Source organism: Heterodontus francisci, chromosome 2, assembly GCF_036365525.1.
Source record: "Heterodontus francisci isolate sHetFra1 chromosome 2, sHetFra1.hap1, whole genome shotgun sequence".
Lineage (NCBI taxonomy): Eukaryota > Metazoa > Chordata > Chondrichthyes > Heterodontiformes > Heterodontidae > Heterodontus > Heterodontus francisci.
This window is the reverse complement of record NC_090372.1, coordinates 159482441-159504502: the sequence shown is the minus strand read 5'-3', so window position 1 is coordinate 159504502 and position 22062 is coordinate 159482441. Positions and strand designations below refer to the sequence as shown.

Here is a 22062-nt window from a genome sequence, read left to right as displayed (position 1 = left end):
CAAGACCACTGAAGCCTTCTCCATAGCCATATTCTGTGCAAACCCCCATGCAGACCCCTGACAGTGTTCAGAGGGACCCACCATAACTATGCTAATAATGCAGAGGCAGGGAAATTGGCTGGGACAAAGGTACACCTCGAGATGACAAAAATTGCATTCCACTGAAGATGTGCCACAATTCTGTCAAACGTAAAAGAAATCTTGGCCGTAATCTTTTGAACACAGTATAGTACACAAAACAAAATAAAAGCAACTTTATTAGACAGGTGGGCAATTGTAACCATATATCATTGGGAGTGCACAATAATTCCAGGAATAATGTATTTTCTATAAGGATTAATAAAGAAAAATAATTTTCACAATCAGCATAGTCCTAGCCTTACCAGTATTCTTGTATGATCATGTTTTAGAGGTTGTGGTAACCTCACTTCTCGTCTGGTGATGTGGTGTGTGGTCGTGGAAGGGTCCTGCAAGCTGATACGCTCTCCAACAGCTGACAGGTCAACAGTCTACAACAAGAAAAATTATACACCATGAGAATAACCTGACTGATGACCAGTGAAACCATGAAATCATGAAACTTTACCTCTTTCATATGCACTAACTTTAGATTTAACAGCATATTGTTCCTGTAAATTGAATCAGTCTATTGAAGCTGTCACACAAGTTAACCCTGTCCAGCAGCATGAATGCACAGCAACATACAGCCCAGCTTGATGCTATCCATCACTCTCTTTCATAAATTAATGCATTATATTATGTAACCATTTACACCTGCCAAAAAAGCAACACCAAAAGGTTATAACTTGTTAAAAAATGTTTCTTCTGAAAAGAAATGCTTCCCCACATACTCATAATAGACCAGAATTTGCTGCCAAAGTAACAGCAAGGCTAATGGCACACTATTATTTATGGGTAAATGATCCAGTAAGCAGTAAATGTATGGTTAAATATGAATATCCATGTCGCTGTCCAAGTTGTGCCCCTCTGCCATTAGCTTTGAGAAAATGGCATCTCAGCTTTAGCCTCACCATTTCTTTTAGGGACTTGCTCTATTTCCCCATGAGTTGCCCATTAAACTTGCCACAGAAAGTTAAGACTTGACATTACAAGTGTAAGCATCCTTTTAATAATGTGACAAATGTTAATAACTGCTAATTGATGTCTCTAACACTGAAAATTTACCATTATAAGTACGGACTATCATTCCTTCACATTTCAAATTTTTTGAGGATATTTAAAAATGTCAAATTTAACAGTTTGTCTTAACTTTTCCTTTCTGATTCTCTCTTATCCATTCATCTATTTCTCTCTCTCTATCTGATTTGACATTGAACTAACCCCCTTTAATTCACTCTCTTTCTCCATCCTTCTACTGTTTATTCTCAATCCTTAAACCTCATTGGTTAAGGAGTTAACCTATTGTTGACCCTACACACTCAGGTTCCAGGTGCCCAGTTTACCTCATTGTACCATTATCAGCTCTCACTTTCAGCAATTTTGTTGGCAAAAATGTTTTGAGTGGAAGGGTGCAGGGGCAAATCTAACTAACAGTAGATGTCATTAGATCCTCTGCTACAGCAAATTCTGGCCCATTGATTTACTTTTCTGTTCGGGTCACTTTCAATTTCATATGACGCTCAGGACAACAATCATTCCCTTACTTGGTTCTAACTTGAGCATTAAAATTGATAATGGAAAGGGGAAGTTTAATACTGTCTCAACAGTTTATACCTACTATTTAAAAACACATTAATTTCAGCAATATCTTGTCGCCAGCTCCTTTCTCTACAATGTGTGTCATTTTCAAACGTCCTCATTCATACTGGGTCCTTTAAGTCCTTATTGAGCTCCCTTTGGGTGCAGATTAAATTTTATTGCCATTTAGGCATGGCTGAAGCTCAAGATGTCCTATTGTACACTATGGTAAACCAACAGATCACAGCCATCAATTCAACAAGAGTGAAAGCAGCCCCAGCCTTGACATATTCCAACATAACCTGCCAGCCAGTCTAATGTGGTGAAAAGAGTGAGAGCTTCCAAGTGGAATGTTCTTTACAGTTCAAGCCAAGAAGACTGTATGCAAAGGAAACAAAAAGTGAAAGACACTTCCTTCTGAAGTGTCACTTGCCGAACACAGTTCCTGGCTGGGAATGCTGGGTTGTAGAATTTCTCCTTTTGTCCACTTGTAGTAGTCTCTCTGATCCCATTAAAATTTCCAATGGTTATTCAGTATTTCCGAAGACAAATCTCTGGATATGTATCTGCTTTACTCTTACTGCCAAGGGCTGACTCATTAGACAAGGAAGAGGTACATCCATATATATTTTACCAAATATATTCAGGATAAAGGTGTTAATGTTCCTTTGCCAACTCCCTCACTCAAAACATATTAACCATCCATATCCCGCTCTAGTTATTAGAAACATAGAAAATAGGAGCAGGAGGACGCCATTTGGCCCTTCGAGCCTGCTCCGTCATTCATTATGATCATGGTTGATCATCCAACTCAGTAGCCTGTTCCCGCTTTCTCCCCATATCCTTTGATCCCTTTAAACTCAAGAGCTATATCTAACACTTTCTTAAAAACATACAATGTTTTGGCCTCAACTTCTTTCTGTGGTAGCGAATTCCACAGGCTCACCACGCTCTGGGTGAAGAAATTTCTCCTCATCTCAGTCCTCAAAGGTTTACCCCGTATCCTTAGACTATGACCTCCGGTTCTGGACTCCCCCACCATCGGGAACATCCTTCCTGCATCTACCCTGTCAAGTCCTGTTAGAATTTTATAGGTTTCTATGAGATCCCCCCTCACTCTTCTGAACTCCAGCGAATATAATCCTAACCGACTCAATCTCTCCTCAAACGTCAGTCCCGCCATCCTAGGAATCAGTCTGGTAAACCTTCGCTGCACTCTCTCTGCAGCAAGAACATCCTTCTTCAGATAAGGAGACCAAAACTGCACACAGCATACCATTTGCCCTTTTTTACTGCCTGTTGCACCTGCATGCTTATCTTCAACGACTGATGTACGAGAACACCCAGGTCTCATTGCATATTCCCCTCTCTCAGTTTATTGCCGTTCAAATAATAATCTGTCTTCCTGTTTTTGCTACCAAAGTGGATAACGTCACATTTATCCACATTATACTGCATCTGCCATGCATTTGCCCATTCACTCCAAATCACCCTGAAGCCTCTCTGAATTCTCCTCACAACTCATCCTCCCACCCAGTTTTGTGTCATCTGCAAATTTGGAGATATTACATTTAGTTCCCTCATCTAAATCATTAATATATATTGTGAATAGCTGGAGTCCTAGCACCGATCCCTGCGGTACCCCACTAGTCACTGCCTGCCATTCGGAAACAGACCCGTTTATTCCTACTCTTTGTTTCCTGTCTGCCAACCATTTTCTATCCATTGCAATACACTACCCCCAATCCCATGCACTTTAATTTTACACGCTAACCTCTTATGTGGGACTTTGTCAAAAACCTTCTGAAAGTCCAAATAAACCACATCCACTGGCTCCCCCTCATCAACTCTACTAGTTACATCCTCGAAGAATTCTGGTAGATTTGTCAAGCATGATTTCCCTTTTGTAAATCTATGCTGACTCTGCCCGATTCTACCACTGTTCTCCAAGTGCTCTGCTATAAAATCTTTGATAATGGACTCTAGAATTTTCCCCACTACCGACGTCAGGCTGACAGGTCTATAGTTCCCTGTTTTCTCTTTACCTCCCTTTTTAAAAATTTTATTGAGGTCATCAAATTTGTGAACAACAATTTGGTTCTTGTTAACATGTGGCATATCTTTATTTGTGCTTCACAGATCCCTATCTCTTTTCTTTCTAGCTCTTGATGTTTGTTGAAAGATATTGTTTAAATTTCCTTAATTTTTTCCTTCAAGAGGAAGTGGGATGGCCACCTGAGAGAAACAGACTTGCAGAGCTACAGCGATTGAGCCAGGGAGTGGGACTGACTGCACAGCTCCGTGAAGAGCCGGCATGGACTTGATGGGCTGAATGGCCTCATTCTGTACCGTAAATGACTCTATGACTCGCTCTGACTCTAATTGTCTGAATTGGGCAGGCTTACTTGCTATTTGCTTCATGCAGAAATATTGACGTGTTTCAAGTTTGGCTGAAGATCCAGGTAGAGTGGGAGATGCTTTCCAGCAGGATGTAGCTGGCAGGTCCTCAATACTGTTATAATTTTGTGTTGATGGTGAAGGCTTATCAGCAAGTGTATAATTTGATCTTCGTGCTTCACTTCAGGTTTACTGTCCTAGGGTCCTCCTGCTGGTTTGAGGCAGCGATAGATTTGATTGAAGTAAATTGCTTTTACTTGGGGTGAGAATGGGGATACAGGCTACAAAGCAGGCAGTGAATTGTCTGGTTCCTTGTAGCATGTGGCCATAGAGAAATTTAACTCCAGGACCTCATTATAAATGCCCCAATTCAGACTCTTGCCAGAAGACAGCAGGAGTAACATCACCACTAGTGAGCACAAAGAAATATTAGTGTGGAAGGGGTGGGGGTGTCAGGCCACCACTGTGAACCAATGGAAATGGTGCTCATCACAAGCAGTGGGATGGAGGGGTGATGGTGTTAGTGTGAATATTGGCCCTTTCATGTTTGTGGTAAGCACTGAACTTTTCTATTCTTCACAGTGTTCGGGATTTTCCTTGTTTTTTGGCAGCAGTAATGTGGGTTTCCACTGGCTTAAATTTTAGACATTTTTTTCCAGTGCCGGTGGCAATTGGAAAAGCCTAGTCTGATCAGGTTGAGGTTCCCATCATTTTGAGTTTATTTTCTGGTTTGGGAACTCAGTGTAGAATTGCGAATGGTTTTGTATATGCTGAATTTTTGCTGGTCTTTGGTAATTGCTACACAGCTAAGATTTTTCTTTGTTGGAGGGACATATCTTCAGCTCATTTATTTGTTTCAGCCTTGCTTTTTCAAGATAGTACAGTTTGGTTGGTTCAAGAGGAGATGTATTGTTTCATCGTTAAATCAGAGGTCCTATTTAAGGCACAAACACCCGTGACAATTTTCTAACCATATTTACAACATTCAGTGCCAGAATTCTGCAGTTAATTTTTGTGACTATATGAAAGATTGAAACAACGTTGGAAATCGTGAATACAAAAATAGTCTTTCAGCATTCAACCAGTTAAACATTTGCGAGCTAAATGTGCTAAAGCATGTAATAACCAAATGCCCAAAAGCAGCTTGTATTTACTGATGAGTATTGCTGAAATAATTTTAATTGAGTGCAAATGTTTCAGATTCTTCAGTGATGGCTGAATGTTTTGGAGAGGTTATGCTGTTTACACTTTAACTTCCTTGAGGTTTTGGACCCAAAAGGGTCAAAAAAATGAAGAAAACAAAGCAAATATGTGCAAAATTACACACAAAGGGATGAATACAGACTATAAAAATAGAAAATAGTGGAAATACTCAGCAGGTCAGGCAGAGAAATGGAATGCACGTGGACTAATTTAGATAGCACCCAAAAACGAGCGCAAGGATTGCAATGCGCAATTAACCCACTCTCCTGTTCAATGTAATGCAGGCAGCTTGTCAACTTTGTGCTGCCTGCTCATTAGAATCATTGCAACATGCAGTCAGTGCTAACCATGCTGTTCACTGGCTGCACGGCATCAGCAGGGTGCCCAAAATGATAACTTCCTAGCACAACTTAACTCTGGCAAGGACTGTTAAAAGTTTGCCTGCACCTCTTAAAGAGGAGGTCCATTGTGGCTGGACCAGGTGCTGGCAGTCATGTAGAAAGTGATTCTGACCTGGGAAACATTGACTAATATTACAAAATGTGTGAGTTCCAAGGTTTTTGGATGCTGCACTAGAGGCCTTGGTGGAGGAGGTGGAGAATTCCAAAGATTCACAAACCTTTGAATCATAGAGTTATAGAGTTAGACAGAAACAGGCCCTTCAGCCCATCATGTCCGTGCTGGCTATCTAATCCCATTTTCCAGCACTTGGCCCGTAGCCTTGTATGCTGTGAGGATTCCTGCCTCTACCCCCTTCAGGCAGGGTGTTCCAGATTCCAACCACCCTCTGGGTGAAAAAGCTTTTCCTCAAATCCCCTCTAAACCTCCTGCCCCTTTACCTTAAATCTATGCCCCCTGGTTATTGACCTCTCCGTTAAGGGAAAAAGTTTCTTCCTATCTACCCTATCTATGCCCCTCATAATTTTGCATACCTCTATCAGGTCCCCCCTCAGCCTTCTCAGCTCTAAGGAAAACAATCCTAGCCTATCCAGTCTCTCTTCATAGCTGAAATGCTCCAGCCCAAGCAACATCCTGGTGAATCTCCTCTGCACCCTCTCCAGTGCAATCACATCCTTCCTATAGTGTGGCGACCAGAACTGTACACAACACTCCAGCTGTGGCCTAACTAGTGTTTTATACAGGTCCATCATAACCTCCCTGCTCTTATATTCTATGCCTTGGCTAATAAAGGCAAGTATCCCATATGCCTTCCTAACCACCTTATCAACCCGTGCTGCTGCCTTCAGTGATCTATGGATAAGTACACCAAGGTCCCCCTGACCCTCTGTACTTCCTAGGGTCCTACCATCCATTGTATATTCCCTTGCCTTGTTAGTCCTCCCAAAATGCATCACCTCACACTTCTCAGGATTAAATTCCATTTGCCACCACTCTGCCCATCTTACCAGCCCATCTATATCTCCCAGTAATCTAAGACTTTCCTCCTCACTATTTACAACACCACCAATTTTCGTGTCATCTGCGAACTTACTGATCATACCTCCTATATTCATGTCTAAATCATTAATGTACACGACAAACAGCAAGGGTCCCAGCACCAATCCCTGCGGTACACCACTGGTCACAGGCTTCCAATCACAAAAACAACCTTCAACCATCACCCTCTGCCTCCTGCCACTAAGCCAATTTTGGATCCAATTTGCCAAATTGTCCTGGATCCCATGGGCTCTTACCTTCTTAATCAATTTCCCATGTGGAACCTAATCAAAAGCCTTACTGATGTCCATGTAGACTAAATCAACTGCTTTACCCTCATCTACACATATAGTCACCTCCTCAAAAAATTCAGTCAAGTTTGTTAGACATGATCTCCCCCTGACAAAGCCATGTTGACTATCCTTGATTAATCCCTGCCTCTCCAAGTGGAGATTAATCCAGTCCCTCAGAATTTTTTCCAATAGTTTCCCTACCACTGATGTTAGACTCACCAGCCTGTACTTACCTGGTTTATCCCTGCTACCCTTCTTAAGTACCCATCGTACTACATTCGATGTACTGACACCTCTCCTGTGGCCAGAGAGGATTTGAAAATTTGTGTCAGAGCCCCTCCAATCTCCTCCGTTGCCTCATTGAACAGCCTGGTATACATCTCATCTGGGCCTGGGGATTTATCCACTTTTAAGCCCGCTAATACCTCCTCCCTTTCAATGCTAATTTGTTCGAGTATATCACAATCCCCCTCCCTGATCTCTACACCTACATCGACCTTCTCCATAGTGAACACAGATGAAAAGTAATCATCTAAAACCTCACCTACATCCTCCAGCTCCACACACAGATTGCCACTTTGGTCCTTACTCTTTCCCTGGTTATCCTCTTGCCCTTAATAAACTTATAAAACGCCATGGGATTTTCCTTTATCTTTCCCGCCAGTGTTTTTCATGCCCTCTCTCTTTTCGTTTGTTTGTCTTATCTTTTAAATATAAAACATGAACGGTGGGTAAAGTGAAGAAGGTAATGTAGTCTATCTTATGTTGTTATTTTAATTGCAGCATTACTGTAGCCAGAAGAAGTAGGCATTGTCCAATTATTACCTGTTAACAAAGTTATTTCTCAAAAAATTCAAACCATAAAGACAATTCACATTTACCAACCTAACCACATGCCTGGAAAAGCAGTAGTAGCTCAATGAGTTGCTGATCTCAGGAAAGAGCAAAAGCTGCATGATAGTGTGAAGTTGATACTGTGAATCTGGGTGCCAATTATACATTTCATCCGCTGGTAGAACATGACTTCATTCCTATGATTTTCCAGAGACTGGGCTTCTGAAATTATCTTTGTTAATAGTAGAATCACAGCAAAGAGGACAAAATGTCCCCACAGAAGAGATATGAAAAGCCCCCAGCTTAAAAGTAACATTAGCAAATATTTTGCAGTATGTTAACTGCCTGCTATCTTGGCTCGAGATGGATGTGTAACCCAGGAATTCTGGAGAAGGAAGAATTAAAAGACACATTGAAGGAAATTAAAAATGGTTTGTAGCAGTGCTGGGCATGGGAATACCAAATTATGATGTTATAGAATGACCATGTGTGGGTCTGAGTCAGTGATGGGTTCATGATCTAACTTGCACTGCTGTGGGGAAATAGTAAACAGAGGCCATGTGATTCTCAACAGAGGACAGGTAAAGCATATGGAGAACGATCCTTGAGTCACTGTTCCCCACATCCTATTTTTATACCTAATGAAAAAACATATTCCCAAGCGTCTGCCAATGCCGCTTTGAACTGGGCCACTAGGAGATATGGAAAGCAGTCCAGAGGTGACCTGTTTTATCTTGCTCACTGTGAGGAGATTCAAGATTGGGCGATATTTACTTTATAGGAAAGGTTATTTAAATTTAAATTGATAGGGTTTCAGGATCAAACTTAGGAGTAGATAAGAAATTGTCAGAAGGATAGAAAGCAATGACATTTGCTAAGAGAGTTATTTGGGGCGATGGGGGGGGGAGGGGAGCAGGTGTGAAATGGGGTATGTATAGGGTGCACCAGAATAGGAAGAGTAATGGCAAATGAAATTTAATGCAGATAAATGTAAAGTGTTATATATAGAAATGGAAAATGGGCAAAATACGTATTCCATGAATAGTGCTGAAATAGCTACGGAAGAAATTGATAGAGATTTAGCAGTGTAGTAAAGCTGATGATCAACATATCCAGTCACCTCACAGCAGAAATCAACAAAGCAAATTAAATGCTGAATGATATTGGTAAAACAGTACAGTACAAGTCACAGCAAGCGATTCTTAAACTGTATAATGTTCCAGTCAGATCACCGCTTGTGTAATGTGTCAGCACAATATTAGAGAGGCATTGAGGCCCTGAAGGCAGGTCACAGAACATCCTGTGAACACTTGCCCGATTCCTAGTGTCAAAGATCTGGAAAGATTGGAGAAAGTTGGGCCCTGAATTTCTTTTGATTTTCCTTCACTGCACCACAGTGACTTCATCATAAGTGCAGAGGAAACCTCATTTACATATAAACAGTGAATCCACCGCCCTTCCAACAGAGTTACAGTGGTGCAGTTCAGCCATGAAACTAAGTAAAAGAGAAGGGATTTGGTTTGTAAGATTGTACATTGTTAATGGAAAAGGTAGATTCAAAGTACTGCTTCAAATTAATCTGTGGAAGAAGCACAAGAGCTCAGACCAGTAAACGGCAAATTTAGAACTGATATCAGGATGTTGTTCTTTACACATAGCACAACCAATTCATGGAATCAATTTCTGAGTACTGTAGGCAAAAATCTTGGAATCATTTAAGAAATAGTTGGATGCTATGATGGGAGGTGTTGGGGGGAGGGGTTGCAGTGGACGGGATTTTACTGGACATATGACCTGAATGGATTTCCTCATCTGCACCTAGCTTCTGTGATTTGCAGTCATTTGAAATGGCCAGTGATCCATTTCACACATGGTATGTCCTGATCTTTATGGTTTCCTTGACATAATTTGCTGCAAGTGTTGTTTTTATTGTTCACAATATAGGATGTTTCATAACGCATCACACTGTATCAAAGACACATTGTACAGCGAGCTCGCCACTGGTATCAGACCCACCGGCCGTCCATGTCTCCGTTATAAAGACGTCTGCAAACGCGACATGAAATCGTGTGACATTGATCACAAGTCGTGGGAGTCAGTTGCCAGCATTCGCCAGAGCTGGCGGGCAGCCATAAAGACAGGGCTAAATTGTGGCGAGTCGAAGAGACTTAGTAGTTGGCAGGAAAAAAGACAGAGGCGCAAGGGGAGAGCCAACTGTGCAACAGCCCCAACAAACAAATTTCTCTGCAGCACCTGTGGAAGAGCCTGTCACTCCAGAATTGGCCTTTATAGCCACTCCAGGCGCTGCTTCACAAACCACTGACCACCTCCAGGCGCGTATCCATTGTCTCTCGAGATAAGGAGGCCCAAAAAGAAAAAAAAGAAAAAGAGAAGACACTGTATGTACTGAAAACAAAAAGACCTATATTCCATATATACAATTAACAGTCAAAACTTATTGGGATAGAATTTGGATTTTACCACCTGGATATTAAACCCTACTTTGTGTCCATCTTTCCTGGAACTCCATGTTTGAATTCCTCCAATCAGGTTTCTGTCCCTGCCACTGTACCAAAATGGCTCTCATCATATTCACAAATGACATCCTATGTGACTGTGACAAAGGTAAACGTGCCCTCCTCATTCTTCTTGACCTGTTTGCAGCCTTTCACATGGTTGATCACATCGTCCTCCTCAACCCCTATCCATTGTCGTCCAGCTGGGTGGGACAGTACTTGCCTGGTTCCATTCTTATCTATTTAGTTGTATGCAGAGAATCATCTATAATGGCTTCTCTTCCTGCTCCCACCTAGTTATCTTTGGTGCCCCCCCAAAGATCTATCCTTGGCCCCTCCCATTTCTCATCTACATGCTGCCCCGCAGCAGCATCATCTGAAAGCACGATGTCAGTTTCTACATGTATGCTGCAAAACCCAGCTCTACCTCACCACCACCTCACTCCACTGATCCGCTGTCTCTAAATTGTCTGACTACTTGTCTGGCATCCAGTACTGGATGAGGAGGAACTTCCTACAATTAAATATTGGGGAGATCAAAGCCATTGTCTTTGGTCCCCGACACAAACTCTGCTCCTTAGCCACTGACCAATGTTCCCTCTATGCTGCGCAAGCCATGCACAAGTCAGCTTCTTCAAATTATCGCGCATGCACTGCACAGAAAAAATTTAAAGGGGCCATACACTTAAACAAATCGCCCACACTCTCCGAAAAAAAACTAGAAGGGACATCGCCACCGATTCCATCCCTTTCCCTGGCAACTGTCTGAGGCTGATCTACACTGTTCGCAACCTGAGTGTCATATGTGACCCCGAGAGGAGCTTCCAACCACATATCCGCGCCATCACTAAGACCGCATACTTCTATCTCCATAACATCGCTCGACTCTGCCCCTGCCTCAGCTCATCTGCTGCTGAAACCCTCATCCGTACTTTTGTTACCTCTAGGCTTGACTATTCTAATGAACTCCTTGATAGCCTTCCATGTTCTACCCTCCATAAATTGAGGTCATCTGAAGCTCTGCTGCTTGTGTCCTAAATGGCACCAAATCATGTTCACCCATCATCCCTGTGCTGGTTGACCAACACTGGCTCCCAGTTAAGAGGTGCCTTATTTTAAAGTTATCATCCTTGTTTTCAAATCTCTCCATGGTCACTCTCCTCCCTATCTCTGTAATCTCCTTCAGCCCCACAACCCTCCGAGATATCTGCACTACTCTAATTTTGGCCTCTTGAGCATTCCTAATTTTAAATGCTCCACATTTGGTGGCTGTGCCTTCAGCTGCCTGGGCCCCAAGCTCTGGAATTCCCTCCCTAAACCTCTCTACCTCGCTTTCTTCCTTTATGTCACTGCTTAAACCTACCACTTCTGCCCTAACATCTCCTTATGTAGCTCGGTGTCATATTTTGATCTATGATGCTCCTGTGAAGCGCCTTGAGGTTTTTTATTATGTTAAATACAAATACAAATTGTTGTTGTTATAAACATCACCTGGGTGAGACACAGAGAGGAATATCAGGCAGGCTCTGCTGCAGACATGCCATCCTCGCTGTCCAGTTCTCCTCTCTACACTCTTCCCCAGGAGATTTCGAATATCGAGGCGGTAAGGACAAAAATCTACTTAGTTACTTCAGCAACTAGCCACTTTGTAACCGCATTTTTTTTCCAATTATCTTGTAAGAAAAGCAGTTAATCATCATTGCTTGTATGATTAAGCAGATGAGCTTCTTAGATTTCATTTTCATTTTCTAGCAACATTTATGTTTTAACTCATCAAAACACTAAGATTTTTAGCTAATTGGAATGCATACATCCATTGTCAGTACTAATCAGTCAAGTTATATTTTTATACAGGAGAACCAGGAAATTACCAAACTTGTATGTTCTGACCATGACAATTAAAAATTGGCTAGCAATAATAACAACATAATTTAAGTTGGGGCAAAAAGCCATCTGCTGCCTTTGGTCTTTTATCATGTCCCAAGTTTGAAAAATATCCACCACTGAACCAAACCAGTATATTCTTGCTGCATTCTACCATGTTATATGATAAGTATGCAAAATGTGTTATGAACAGTGTCTAATCAATTTAACATGATTTATATCCTGTTAAACTTGCTACAGGTATAAATCTGCTGCAATGATGAGACAATTGACCATACCGTCTAAGTTTCCCTGTCCTGTATAGCCTGCACACTGTGCACTCCTGCTGCTACAGATGAAAAAACAATTCTCCTTAATCTCTCAAGGCAAGTGTGTGTCTTACTGTTCTTTTAAATCATATTAATCTGCTGGAGTTGTTGCAGTTGTCATTTTTTCAATATTTAAATCATATAAATCATTTTTCCCAATTCGGGTGACCTACTCACTTGAGAAGACACAGAGTACTTGATTTCACCTCAGGTTTTAATCTGCAGACTTGAATCAATTATTTTTACAACAGTCATTTGTAGAAAATAGTAAAGTGATGCCTACCTCTAGATGTAGTGGATTTATTGTAGCATTTGTGTAGCAGTGTATAGGCCCATCTGTCTGTATCTTCAAGATGTACAGTAGATATTCACCTCGATAATGACTAGGCCAACCCACTTCCATGACTGCAACACTGATTGCACTCGGCCCACTGTTGTGTAGCTGAATAAATGTTTTAAAAAAAGATAATATTACAAGCCTTCCTGTTAATAACTAAAGGCAGGTTGTCAATAACATACATTACAAACAGCCAACATGACTGATTTTTAAAGAGCAGTGAAGTAATGTCATCTCAAAAAGCTTATGGAACAAAGAACAAAGAAGAACAAAGAAAATTACAGCACAGGAACAGGCCCTTCGGCCCTCCAAGCCTGCGCCGATCCAGATCCTCTATCTAAACATGTCGCCTATTTTCTAAGGGTCTGTATCTCTTTGCTTCCTGCCCATTCATGCATCTGTCTAGATACATCTTAAAAGACACTATCGTGCCCGCGTCTACCACCTCCGCTGGTAACGCGTTCCAGGCACCCACCACCCTCTGCGTAAAGAACTTTCCATGCATATCCCCCCTAAACTTTTCCCCTCTCACTTTGAACTCGTGACCCCTAGTAATTGAATCCCCCACTCTGGGAAAAAGCTTCTTGCTATCCACCCTGTCTATACCTCTCATGATTTTGTACACCTCAATCAGGTCCCCCCTCAACCTCCGTCTTTCTAATGAAAATAATCCTAATCTGCTCAACCTCTCTTCATAGCTAGCACCCTCCATACCAGGCAACATCCTGGTGAACCTCCTCTGCACCCTCTCCAAAGCATCTACATTCTTTTGGTAATGTGGTGACCAGAACTGCACGCAGTATTCCAAATGTGGCCGAACCAAAGTCTTATACAACTGTAACATGACCTGCCAACCCTTGTACTCAATACCCCGTCCGATAAAGGAAAGCATGCCGTATGCCTTCTTGACCACTCTATTGACCTGCGTTGCCACCTTCAGGGAACAATGGACCTGAACACCCAAATCTCTCTGTACATCAATTTTCCCCAGGACTTTTCCATTTACTGTATAGTTCACTCTTGAATTGGATCTTCCAAAATGCATCACCTTGCATTTGCCCTGATAGAACTCCATCTGCCATTTCTCTGCCCAACTCTCCAATCTATTTATATTCTGCTGTATTCTCTGACAGTCCCCTTCACTATCTGCTACTCCACCAATCTTAGTGTTGTATGGTATAGGATTTCCAAATTAATGTAGATTGACAGGAAATCCAACTTCCCACTGAAAGTTCAAATATGTTAATAATCCATTAGATGATATAAATTGTTCGTTATTCAATGAGTGCCACTTGTATTTTTAACTGCTCCTTGACCAAAAGTTAATATGTGGCACACACCAATATCATTCATAATTAATACATTTTCAAAATGTATTTATTACTTTCATCTCTTCCTGCACCATATCTCACCTCTAGCTGAGTGGATAAACTTCTCTCACACCTCTGACTATGCCATTGAATATTCAACCACTAGGAGATGCAATAAACAGCTTGGAGTGACTCTCTTCCCAATGTTACAAATTTAGGGTCTCTCCTTAGACATCCTTTCAGGCACAGTGTTGGTAGTCACTTTTACAAATAGTTTGAACTTTCCGATAGCTAACTATACACTAATGTAATGCACTGATGTAACAATAGTATCCCCTTGTGATTCGAAATAGATATTTGTGTCTTTTGCATATGTTCATCTTCAAGATCTTTGAAGCTGGACTGAGGAAACACTTGATAAGACAAGGCCAGGTCAATAAGCTGCTTTATTCCACAGTGAATGAACATACAAAGCAACAATTATGATTATGTTTAAACAGTACAGCCTGTTTTTATGTAATAATATTAAATAATGCTGCACTTTCCCCCATCAATGGGACATCTTACTTGCCTTAAACAAAACATCTCCCACCTACTCTCCTGCATGCAAAACTTTTGAGCCTGGCCATCTTATATTCACAGCATTCTGTTGGAAGACCTGACTAATTGACACTATTTTTCTTTCTTATTGCCAAATAAGCTAATAACTTGCTTATTATTTGCAGGCTATGGGGAAATAACATCAAAATTTAGGTCATTAACATTTTAACCACCTATCTCCTCACTTCCTTTTTTAAAAAAAAAATCTTGCACAAAGCCATGTTGATATTAAACCTTAATGTTTAAAATTTATTGTTTTTCTCAATATTCTTACTGTGTAAAAATGGTCAAAAAATCTCAAAATGTAACAATGGCAAATCAGAGCATGCAGGTGTGCAATTTTCTGATATACAGCTCCCTTCAAGTGAACTTAGCTTCTTTACATTGTCAGAAAGTATCCCTTTCAAATTTGTATCACAATTATATCAATAGCAATACTGTCTCAAGAATGAACGGATAGACTGAACTAAAAAAATGTTCATGTTCATGAGAATTCTTTGCAATAATGAATTTTCAAGGGGGAAACTGATGGTGACTGAATTTCTTTCTATTGTACCATGCTGGCTTCTTTACAATCATCAATAAAGAAAATTTACAATACAGAATCTGGAATGAATTACTTAGCATGTGTCATACATATGCTGTTCTATTGATTTTATACTGTAAAACTAGTTATTTGTCACCAGATATTCTATTTCATGATTTTAAAGTTATTCTTTCAAGTATCTATCAAATGAATATAAGAAACAGGCTGAAAAAAAAACTCACTTCATAAACATGCTGAACTAATGGTCCAATGTGCTCCTCTTTCTTAGGTCTTTCTTTAATCCTCCGATCAGTGATGGGGAAGAAGATTTGCTCAGGATGGGACACCCTAATACAAGAACACAATGGCTCAGTGTTGTGGTTAAGCTGCAGAGGTCATGCTCAATTGTACAATTCAACGCAATATGAGTAAAAAAAAAGTAAAGTGTGTGAGAAGCAAAGGAAAATAAGATACTTGATAAATGCTTCAAACAAAAGGTGAAAAATGCATTTATAAACCCAGGTTGGGCCTCAACTGGGACCGTTTACAGAAAGAAACAATAGAGAGCATCACACCTAATGTTATATTAAAAAGAAACCAATTTTCATTAAACCAAACCCAAACTGTAGGTGAAAACTGTTCAGGGAATTATTTTTTTTCCTATGCAATTTAACTAATTAAAATCAGCTGAACCAGATGGTAAAAAACACATTTTCCTTCCATCCATCTTACCATCTTCAGAAAGCAAACAATTTCTTCGAAGGAATTATGTGTTCTCTAGTTCCTAAACAGTAACCAAAACTATAGTTCATTTTTCAGAAAATCACCCACATTGCCACTAGTCAGTTTAAACAAAACTTCCAGACTGTTATGGATGCTTTATTTTCCTTTCTGGTTTCAATGACACACCATGAATTATGTGCTTTTGATCATTTTGAAACTCACCAGCTAATAAACGCTTTGGTTATATGTGTGGGTGTAATCCCTATGGTATCTTCTTCCTGTTAAAGTGATGGCAATGCATTCCCAATTGTCCTGGCCTGCAGTCATGTCATGAAGAGAAGTTTGTTTTTCTTTGTTATTTCCTAATCTTTAGCTTCAGTCTTTCCTCAGATTTACAGATTGCCATCATTTTGGGTATAGTAAAGATTTTTTTAAATACATCAAGTCAACAGTTGCTCTAAGAATTAATGGTCTGATATAAAGTTCACAATTTTTGTAATGTTGTTACATTTCCATTTCTGGAGCAATAAATTTGTGACATGTCACAATTCTCTATGCTTTTAAAATGATTGGAACAACATAGCAAAATTCTCAACATTCTATTGGAAAAAGCCTGGTTAGAGAAGCGATGTCAGGGTGTGGGAAGTACAGAGTGCAATGTCAGTTAACATAACAAATCACTGTGAACAGCAATACACAAAAGGGACAGAAAGTGTAATTATATTTCCAGTCAATTCAGTTTAAGCGGAAGGATGTCATGTTAAAACTGTGCAGTGCCCTTGTCAGATTGCACTTTGAGTACTATTTTGGTCTCCAGTCTTTTTTCAGAATTCAGACATGAGTGAAATATTGAAACTCTGGAGGTAGTGGTGAGAAGAGCCAAAAGCCTAATAACTCAGGGTCCAAGGCTTAAAATATGAGGAAAGACTGTGTTATACTCCAGAAAAATCAAGTGGTGAAGGATAGAACTAAAGCCAATCTTTACATACTTTTATAAGCATTTATTTACAGAGATACACATTACAAACATGCACATCCTAACCCAACAACCACAGTTTCAGTCTGTTCCTATTTATAGGGGCACAAGTGAATCCCGAGTTAATGCTCACTACCTGCATACAATTAAATACAATAAATATAAAATTAACAGACTGGATTGGGTCTTTTTAACTTTGAAAGGAATTTGCAGGGATAGGCTATTGCAGAAGTATACAGGATATTAGGAAACACACAGAATATTAGTTTGGAGCACTACTTTGAGGGATGTCAATCCACTAGAACCAGAGGGAATAAGATAAAACTGGTGAAAGTTTGGGACAATTGTCAAAAAGAACTTCTTCACACACAGCAATTGGAACGAACTTCCAGGTAGGGTAGTGCAGTGAAACCTTAGTCTCATTCTAGAGGCAGTTGAATGAGTGATGTGAATGTGCATAGTTCAATACATATATCGAGGAAGCTTTCTTTTATATAATACTGGAGAATGGGATATTGAGTGATTTTATCTGTGTGGAATGTATCAGCTCTTAATGGATGTTATAACATTTAAAACAGAAGATTTTAGTAGTGCAGAAACCTTGAGTGCTCATTTCTAAAAATGAATTGTTTTTCCAGTTTGATAATCCCAAATGAAGATGAAACAGAAAAGGAGCCAGCCAGTATCACAACCATTAGAATAACTAACTGATTAGAACAATAGCTTTGTAAGTTTGTTCATTATCTGCTTTTTTGGATATATTTTGACAACAATAATACCAAAAAAAGATGTTCTACAGATTCTAATAAATTTTTAAACCTAACCAGACCACCGAGCTTCTTTTCCTGGCTCCCATGTTAACTGATATTGTCATTGGTTTCCTCTACTCAGGTACTGGCCCTCTCCCCTGTCATAATGGCCCTTCTCCTCAAAAAAACCATCCTTGACCCCTTTGTCCTTGCAAACTACTACCCTGATTCCAACCTTCCTTTTTTCTTAAGTCCTTGAACGTGTTGTCACCTCCCACCTTCCTCCCCGTGACTTCTATCACAGAAAAGGAGTTAGACTGCAATATTTTGGGAACAACATCACATCAAAGTTCTCCTCCAAGTCGTGCGCCATTCTGACTTGGATAAGCTATACTGAACTTGAACAAATACACAATTCCAAGTTTGAATCACTCCAATCGAGTTTCTGCCCCTCCACATACTGAGCCGACCCATATAAAAACCACAAACGACATCCTATGTGACTGTGCCTGTGGTAAACTATCCTTCCTCATCTTTCTTGACTTGTCTGCAGCCTTTGACATGGTTGATCATGCGATACTCTTGCAATGCCTCTCCTCTGTCATCGAGCCTGGTTCCATCTTTATTAATCTAGTCACAGCCAGCGAATTACCTGCAATTGTATCTGTTCCTGCTCCCACACAGTAACCTCTGGTGTCCCCCAAGGATCTATCCTTGGGCCCCTCCTATTTTTCCTCTACATACCGCCCCTCAATGACATCATCTGGAAATACAACATCAGGCTCAACATCAGGCTCCATTGATGATACCCAACTCTACATCACCACCACCTCACTCGACACCTCCACTGTCTCTGATTTGTTAAGACTGCTTATCTGACATCCAATACTTTAACAGCAGAAATTTTGTCCAGCTAAATATTGGGAAGACTGAAGCTATTGTCTTTGGTCCCCACCACAAACTCTGTTCCTACCTCATGACTCCATCCTTCTCCCTGGAAACTGTCTAAGGTTGAATCAGACTGTTCGCAACCTCGGTGTCATATTTCGCACTAAGATAAGCTTCTGACCAATATCTGCTCCATTACCAAGACTACCTACTTCCTCCTCCATAACACTGTCTGATTCTGTCCCTGACTCAGCTCATCTGCTGCTGAAACATTCATCCATGTATTTGTTACCTCTACATTTCAACACTCACCCGGACAGCCTCCCCTCTTCCACCCTACATAAACTTAGCTTATCTCAAATTCTGTTGCTCCTACCGAACTTGCACCAAATCCCATTTACCCATCACCCCTGCGCTCGCAGACTTAGCCGTCAACGCCTCAAATTTAAAATTCTCGTTCTGATTTTCAAATTGCGTCATGACGTCCTACATCCCTATCCTGTTGCTTCTACCAGCCCTATAAGACTTTGAAATCTCCGCTCTGTTCCAATTCTTCTATATCCCTAATTTTAAGTGCTCCATCATTTGCAGCCGTGCCTTTAGCTTCCTAGGCCCTAAGCTCTGGAATTCCTTCCCTAAGCCTCTTTGCTTGTCTACAACTCTCTTCCCCTTTAAGATGCTTCTTAAAACCTACCTCTTTGTCCAAGCATTTGATCATCTGTACTATTATCTTCATATATTACTCAGTGTCAATTGTTTTGTCTGATAATCACTCCTGTGAAGTGTCTTGGGACATTTTACTAAGTAGTCATCACTGGAGAAGGTGAAAAGACTTTGAGGGGTCAGGAGGGCATCCATTTGTCTGAGAGTACTCAACCTCTCTCTTTCTTTTGTAATCACAATGCTGATATGGCTGATCCAATTAAACTTCTGGTCAATGATTACGTCCAAGATATTGATGGTGATGATAATGATGGTGTTGAAGATCAGGGTTAGGCAGTTGAGCCCTTCTTATTGAAGATGATCATTTCTTGGCACTTGTCAGCCCAAGTCGCAATGTTGTCCAAGTCCTGCTGTAGGCCGGCATGAGCTGCTTCATTACAGAGGAGTTGTGAATGGAGCTGAACCCTATGAAATAGTCAGCAAACCTCCCACTCCTGACCTTGCGATGGAGGGAAGTTGGGAAGGCTTTGATCAGTGAAACTGAAGGTCTCCAGCCATGGCCAGGTGAGAGGCTGGTGCTCACAGCACTCCTTCTCAGAGTGCTTTCAGTACTTGGCAGGTGCGTGCTAACTTCTTGGAAAGCACCCCACCTGACTAGCACTTCACTCACCTCATCTGCACTTCCTTGTTGCTAGCCTTCACCAAGGCTCACCAAGGTTGTGTGCTCTCCTCTCCTGCACAGAGAGAAAGCAAAGGGGTGTGAGGGTTCGTAATGGCCCGTGGGGAGAGCAGGGAGGGACACCATTTGTAGAAGGTGACTGTGAGGCATGGGCACGAGAGGACAATAGGATGAGGGTGAGTTTGAGTGTTGGTTGCTCAGATGGGGATGTGAGGTGCCTGCAGAAAGAGGAATGAGTAGAGCTGCAAGGAGTGTTGCTCAGGAGATTGCTGGGAAAATCAGAGTGTGGGGTTTGGCACCTGCAAGTGTTATACCACTCATCTTTCCTGCCCTGCTGAGTTCCTAGATCCTTTTGGTCCACTGTCTCCAGGTTGGAGGGATCACACTTTTGCTGCTGACTTCCTCGCCACTTCCATCCATGCGAGCTTGGACAGACAGGCTATCCTCTTCCTATGTCCTTGGGAGTACTCACCTCACTGTAGCCTCTCAGATCCTGCAGCAGGACCTCCAGGTAGGAGTGAGACACCTGGGGAGCAGCCTTTCCAGGACTCCTCTCCATTTCTGTGGTTGCTGCAGCCTCAAAAATCCAAATACTGGTGAGCCCTTGTAACCCATGTCATGGTCCCTTTAATTAGAAATCCTTCCTTTGGCAGACTGAAGTTAGCATGCATCTCGTTGACCTTCCCTGATTGATTGGGGAATCCAGAGGCCAGATGCTAATGCCATGGCTGAGTTAAACAGCCTCGGCAAAGCCCACGCCCGCTGTCAATAGGTTCCTGACTTGCAAAAGGTCCCGCCGTTTGGCCAGGGACTAAATTGGAAAAATTCTTCTCGGTCTCATTCTGATCATAATATCACAAGACAAAACTGGGCAGTAAGAATAATACTGGTAATAGTAACAAGAATTTATCTGCTGCAATCACTTTGGGCCACTTTATAACCCAAGCCTTTTAAAAACAGTTTTCACATGTAATACAAACCTTTTGTGGGTAGTGGATTCATTGCAAAATCAAACAAATAAACAGTGCACATATCTGACAGATTGATCAGACTGGGTGGATGCAAGTTATGGGGATAAGATTTGGTTTAAAACAATGTGGGATGGGAAAACTAGGTAACTGTTGGTACCTAATTTCGCTTTGCTGCATCAGATAAAGCAAAAGGAAACTGACCGTTAAAGGCCAAACCACCCCGACATAATCAATCATCAGACTGAAACAACTGAAAAGGCCCTATTCCCTTCATTGTTGAAACAAACAGGCACACATCCCGGAAAACTGAAATTAGAGCTCACTCAAAATGAATTAGAACATCCATTTGAAATGTGAAATAAAGATTACTGAAAGAAAAGTGATAGCAACAAAATGGCCCAAAGACATTCACAAGTGCTTGAAACAATGAGGGGATTTTTTAACCCTCTGCTCCCCACTGCCTCACAATGGTGGGAGAAGGTCACATAATTAAATATGACATGTAGCACAACCCCAAACAGCTGCATACATGCCTTGGGCAATGTTACGGTGGTGAGTTGCGTGGTCTGTCTGTGTTCCACGCTGGAGAGGCAGAACACCTCATTATAATATTTAAATCAGGCAGCCACGGTGCAGTTGGGAGCCTGATTTAAATTTAACATTGGTCAGCTGGGTTTCCCAGGGCTCAGGAAACCTGGCAGCAAAACAGAGACAGCAACAGCTGCATCAAGCGGATAAGAGCTTTTTATAGCACTGCTATGATGTGAGCCAGAAGGGGCAAGAGTGCTTCCCCCCAGAGCCTCAAGCAAATCTTCTGTCATGACTGGCCAGCACTCCCATTCCCACCCCCAACAAATCTGCAATTTTGAGCCATCTGCACAATGATATCTCTCTTCCTTACATCCAATTGCTAGTCCAACCCACCAGCCTAACCTTTATGCCCTGACTACCCCATCTCCCCATCTGTTCTGCTCCACGATCTTGAATGGCCTACCGCCACTGGGTTTCCCACCCAGTAGCCAGCGAACCTAGCATCGGCGTAAAATCTGATAATGAGGTCCTGTTGTTAA

General features: G+C 41.3%; 1 protein-coding gene across 2 annotated transcripts in view; it reads right to left on the bottom strand.

Annotated features, from left to right (window-relative positions):
• Nucleotides 1-22062, bottom strand: part of itga8 (integrin, alpha 8) — a 239702-nt gene that overhangs the window by 57696 nt on the left and 159944 nt on the right. For both annotated transcript variants that reach the window (XM_068012828.1, XM_068012819.1), the window contains exons 24-26: nt 15586-15691; nt 12854-13012; nt 384-509 (exon numbers count right to left, since the gene is read on the bottom strand). In XM_068012828.1, the coding sequence (XP_067868929.1) occupies nt 384-509; nt 12854-13012; nt 15586-15691 (391 nt within the window). The remainder of the gene's footprint in view (nt 1-383; nt 510-12853; nt 13013-15585; nt 15692-22062) is intronic.